Below are 6002 nucleotides of genomic sequence, written 5' to 3' on the forward strand. Positions count from 1 at the left end.
TTGCCACCCCGCTATTAAAATGAAATTGGATTTCATTTCTAAGCTCCTATTAATTCAGAGAAGTCTTGTCTTTTGATGGAGGGTCCAGTCCAGCAGTTAGTTCCCTTCTCCTCCTCTCTTTTCGCTTCCCTCTGTGCTTCTCCGGCCGGCGGAGTGATCTCAGAGGCTCTAATAACGCTAATTACTCAGAGAACATCTTTGAGCGACTTTACTGAGTTTTCAAATGAAAGTAGACAATGTCTTCTCCTCTCGGCCTCTTAATCACGGTTAATGAGAGGCAGCCGAATGTATTTTTTTATGTTAACGGGCGTGTTTTATTGGAAATGTGTCTCATTTTACATTCCCATAATCCTTTGTGAGTTACCGTTTGCCTGGCGGCAAGGACGAGCTCCGAAACATTTGGTTTATAAAGAAAAGGAAGCACACGGAGGCAGAAAGAGCGCCAATGGAAATAAAAGGTTTTTACACGAGCAACGCTGTTCTCTCTGCTTTACTTTCTTACTTCGTTAATACTTTTCGTCATATTTTACTTCATTATAAGCAGAGTTTAAAGGTGATGATTAATTAGTTGTTTGATCACTTTAATCTCAACTACCACTGTTCACATTGTCCTGAGTGATAGGGGGATGAATCCCACAGAGGATCATTGTTATGTCTGTTGATGGTGGGAAAAATAAAAGATAACTATGTTCGACTTTTGTGATTTGTAACTGTGATAGACATCAAATAAAAATATCATATGAGAAACATATTTATGAAGGAAGACTGCACATTTCCAATATCCATTTTCTTCCATTGTCAATGCACTTCATAGCTCTGCTAGTTAACCTGTAATAAGGATGCTGTTAGTCTTGCATTGTCAGACCTTCCTCCACAGCGCTGCAGAGGAGGGTCTGGCTAGTCCACACAGCATTCTGGGATGGGAGAGAAACGTACTCTGGTTTGTTGGCATTTCTTTAAACCAATCACAATCGTCTTGGGCGGGGCTTAGCAAAGTACCCAATGATGTAGCCTCTGCAAAATAGCCTCCGGATGGAGCTTGTTTTGGTAGAACGTGTACGTTCAAAAGTAGTTTTAGTCGTGCAGCAGAAAACTCCGATTGGACAGATAGTCTAGCTAGCGGTGTGGATATACCCTGCAGAGATCTGAGTACCAGGTAAAGGAGCTTTAGTGCGTAACCCCCAATTTCCACAGGATCCCGATCCGCTCCGGAACGGCGTCGGAGTCATTAGGTTTCCATTAAAGTCAACGTGGGTATTTCCACGGACAGAAACCAAAAAAATAAACATCCGGTGAATTTTCAAAATAAAATAAGGGTCACCTTAAAGTAGATAATTTTATTAGCATAGAGCAGGGGTCTTCAACAGGAGGTACTGCATGGGGGTCGCGAACGTTTTGGTTGCTTAGACTTTTTTTTAATTCCCCCCCCCCCCCGCAATTTTTTCCACTAATTGAAATGTCTTTAAATCCACATTAACATGAACTCAACACACTGTAGTAAACAGATAAATGGAGGCAGAAGATGTCTTTCAGTCATCAATGCACACATGGCACTATAGGACCAGTTTGATATAACACCATTTTATACAATATATATAATTAGGGGGTCCCCGCTCCATCTCACCATCAGTTTGGGGGTCCTTGGCCTGGAAAACGTTGAAGACCCCTGGCATAGAGTATTATAAAAAATAGGATTAAAGGCTATTTGACCACTCAATGTACATTTCCTGTTACTGAACACTGCTTATTAATTGATGATGTAATTTGCTGATTGTTCGTTTATGTGAAACTCTTCATTGGCCAGGACGTCTTTGTAAAAGTCAAAGATGTCAATTTCCAATTTACCAGGAATATTCCCATTCCTGGTAAAATTAAGGTGGAATAAATAATTGAATTAGGGTGCCATGTGTGTTGTTGTCAAATGCTGAAAGCTGTGTGTCACAAGGCGTTGGTATTTGACGCCCACTAACATACAGTTAATTTTAAAGAGATTTCCCCAATTTTAATTGGAAAACTGAACTTTAATTAATCTAAAAACTGACCCCTTGTTTTTGTGTAAAGATCTTACACATATTATCTCCATCAGCTGATGAAGTCGTCCAGGAATCATTTAATTGCAAATGTTCACATTCACATTTTTCTGTTACTTTAAAAAACTTCTCATCCATGATGGCTTTAAAGCGGAGATGTAAATGTCATTCTTGACTTTGGAATTAGCAGTTGACAAATCAATGTCACCACAAAATCCACTCAACGACCACTCATGACCATCCATGGAGTGATGTTTTGTTTTTTATTCATTTGAGGATTTCCGTGATTGGTTCCCTGTCGGTTTCCGTTCCAGGGTTGGAGAAAGTCGGCCGTGACTCCACCTACGAGCAGGAGGGGAAGGTCCAGTTTGTGATGGACGCCGTGTACGCCATGGCCCACGCTCTGCACCACATGCACCGCGAGCTGTGCACCGGCTACCCCGGCCTGTGCCCGCGCATGGCCAACATCGACGGCAAGGAGCTGCTGGCCCACATCCGCGCCGTCGGCTTCAATGGTAAGAGCTATTAATAAGCATCAGCATCATCATACACCCTCACATTTGAGTGCTTTTTAATTTATTAAAGGGTAACTTTGTGTTTTTTCCCCAGCCTACTTTCCTATGTTTTTGTGTCTAATCTTTGAAATTGGTCCAGTATTAAGCGAGACCGCGGCTGTCGTCAGTCTGCAACGCAAGCTACAATGTCCGTTATTGGGCATTTGTGCACCTTTAATTACGTTCACAAAAGTGCTTGTTTTGCCATCGCCAAGCTCAGATTATTAGGATAAGGGTCTGGTAACATTACAGAAAGGATTCCTATGGAAGTCAACCTTTCGGTTAAAGAGTAAGATCCTTTTTTTAAATATTAAAACATCCAGGAAACTGCTATCGCTAAACCCACCAGACTCCATGTAAATAAACCATGTTTTTTTTTTCATAGTAAAAAATACACTTCCTTCAAACACAGACACAAAATAAAACAATGAAAACCCATTGCGGTTCGTCTTTCTACTTTTCCAACAAGCTCCACTCTGGTTTGGTTGAAATAAACTAATTATTTACAGCTTTTCATGTGCAAATATGTTGACTCTATACACGCTTAAAGTAATGTTTATTTAAATGGAGTATGGTGAGTTCAACAATAGCAAACTCTGAGCCCTTTCTGCTTAAATAAACAGGATTTTATTGTAGGATTCCTTTACATAATTACACTTGTATTAACAACCCGAGCCTGTCACTAGCAGAAAAACACTTTTAGTGGACGGAAATTGACGATGCACATTTGCCTTTTATGATGTCATTGCAGCCCGGTGCGAAGAGGCCAATCACAGCTTTCTTGCTCAATACTGGACCAATTTCAAAGATTGTTGTTCCCATCAGTCGCAAACACACAGACAAGTATAGGAAAATAGGGTTCAGGATGAAAAAAACAGAAATTACCCTTTAACATTTCTTATAATGCAACTGTTTGGCTAGAGCTTATTTTCAAGTATAACAAAAGCCCAACTGACTTTATACACCTCAATGTTATGTTAGTATTATGCGCATATTTTTAAACCTGTGAAAAATGCATCACGGCTGCGCCTCTTCCTGATTGGAAACCGGTCCGCTCAGACCAGTTTAACACCTGCTAATTAACTTCAACTCCGTCGTCAATCTCTGCCGATATTCCCTCCTTCTCCCATTTGATTCAAGCCAGTACGAAGGACACATTCAAGATTGTGTTGCCCTGTTTTGTTGGGATCTCCTGACGGGTCAAGAGACCCACTGATGCATTGTGTCCTGTACAACCCACCAGACCACACACAGCACCAGTCTCACACATGGTCTACAGTCTGTAATCGCTCTGATCAATATCCGCTTTATTAGCCGCGTCATGCATTACATAGGGAAATCAAGAAAGGTTATTTTCACAAATGAAAAATATCTACACTGTAACAAATTTAACGTACAATTTACAGTAACTTACTGGCAACAATTGGCAGCAAGTTACTGTGAATTCTTTTTACAGTAAAGGTACCGTACTTCCATTTACAGTATTTTATGTATTCATTGTAAAATACAAAACAATAAACACAAAGATACAAGTAAGATACAAAAGTAAAAATACAGTTGTTTACCTTACTAATTACAGTACTATAGTGGCTGTATTGTTGTTTTTTACAGTAATGGTTTGACTACTGTGTTTTCAACTATAATACTAGTCTACTGTGATTTCAACTTAAACTTAGATACTGTGATTTCAACTATGAACTTGACTACTGTGATTTCAACTATAATCTTAGATACTGTGAGTTTCAACTATAATACTAGACTAAGTGATTTCAACTATAATACTTAGACTACTGTGTTTTCAACTATAATACTTAGATACTGTGGATTTCAACTATAATACTTAACTACTGTGTTTTCAACTATAATACTAGACTACTGTGATTTCAACTATAATACTTAGACTATTGTGATTTCAACTATAATACTTAGAATACTGTGATTTCAACTAAATACTTAGACTACTGTGTTTTCACTAAAAACTTGACACTGTGATATTCAACATAATACTTAGACTATGTGATTTAACATAATACTTAGACTACGTGTTTCAACTATAATTATTAGATTACTGTGATTTCAACGATAATAATTAGACTACTGTGATTTCAACTATAATACTTAGACTACTGTAGTTTTCACTATATACTTAGACTACTGTGATTTCAACTATAATACTTAGACTATGTATTTCAACTATATACTTAGATACTGGTTAACTATAATACTTAGACTACTGTGATTTCAACTTAATACTAGACTACTGTGTTTCCAACTATAATACTTAGACTACTGTGATTGCAACTATAATACTTAGAGTACTGGTTTCAACTAATACTTAGACTACTGTGTTTCAACTATAATAATTAGAGTACTGTGTTTTAACTATAATACTTAGATACTGTGATTGCAACTATAATAATTAGACTACTGTGTCCAACTATAATACTTAGACTTCTGTTTTTCAACTAAATACTTAGACTACTGTGATTGCAACTATAATACTTAGCTACTGTGTTTTCAATATAATACTTAGACTACGTGATTGAAACTAACTTAGACTACTGTGATTCACACTATAATACTTAGACTACTGTGTTTTAAATATAATACTTAGACTACTGTGTTTTCAACTCTAATATAGATACTGTGATTGCAACTAACTTAGACTACGTGTTTTAACTATAATACTTAGACTACTGTTTCAACTATAATATTAGAGTACTGTGATTCAACTATAATACTTAGACTACTGTGTTTTCAACTATAATACTTAGCCTACGGTTTTCAACTATAATACTTAGATACTGTGATTTCAACTTAATATGAGACTACTGTGGTTTCAACTATAATACTTAGACTACTGTGATTTCAACTATAATACTTAGACTACTGTGTTTTCAACTATAATACTTAGACTACTGTGATTTCAACTATAATACTTAGACTACTGTGATTGCAACTATAATACTTAGACTATTGGGATTTTGTCATGTCAACGAGGTTTTAATGTAATTTCACAGCATTCTACTGTAAATCATATACAGTAGTGTTACTGTGAAATCTAAAGTACATAACTGGAGATTTCACAACCATTATTTACAGTGTACAGAGATAACAAAAAGGAAGATGCACCAAAATAAATGTGGAGCTGCCAAGATGGCTTGTTCAGCTGCTCTCAGTAAAGATGTGAGAGAAGAAGACATGATGGAGGAAGAAAAGCCAAAAGGAAGACTTACCACTCCCTCCTTTACACTTCTTTTATTGCTTACCTTCATTCCAACTTCCTCTCCATCTCCTTCCTCCTCATGGCGGTCGGAGGCCTTCGTCAGCAGGAAGCGTGAACGCTGACGCCGTCGTCGGGGAATCCTCCTGCTGGTTATTAAACTCCAAATATGGTCGCCGGGGTTTCTATTCCCCC

General features: G+C 37.6%; 1 protein-coding gene across 2 annotated transcripts in view; it reads left to right on the forward strand.

The window, feature by feature from the left end:
• The window catches only part of LOC116693719 (metabotropic glutamate receptor 8), a 148882-nt gene that overhangs the window by 106567 nt on the left and 36313 nt on the right, over positions 1–6002 (forward strand). For both annotated transcript variants that reach the window (XM_032522924.1, XM_032522923.1), the window contains one exon: positions 2345–2545. In XM_032522924.1, the coding sequence (XP_032378815.1) occupies positions 2345–2545 (201 nt within the window). The remainder of the gene's footprint in view (positions 1–2344; positions 2546–6002) is intronic.

Source organism: Etheostoma spectabile, chromosome 8 (assembly GCF_008692095.1).
Source record: "Etheostoma spectabile isolate EspeVRDwgs_2016 chromosome 8, UIUC_Espe_1.0, whole genome shotgun sequence".
Lineage (NCBI taxonomy): Eukaryota > Metazoa > Chordata > Actinopteri > Perciformes > Percidae > Etheostoma > Etheostoma spectabile.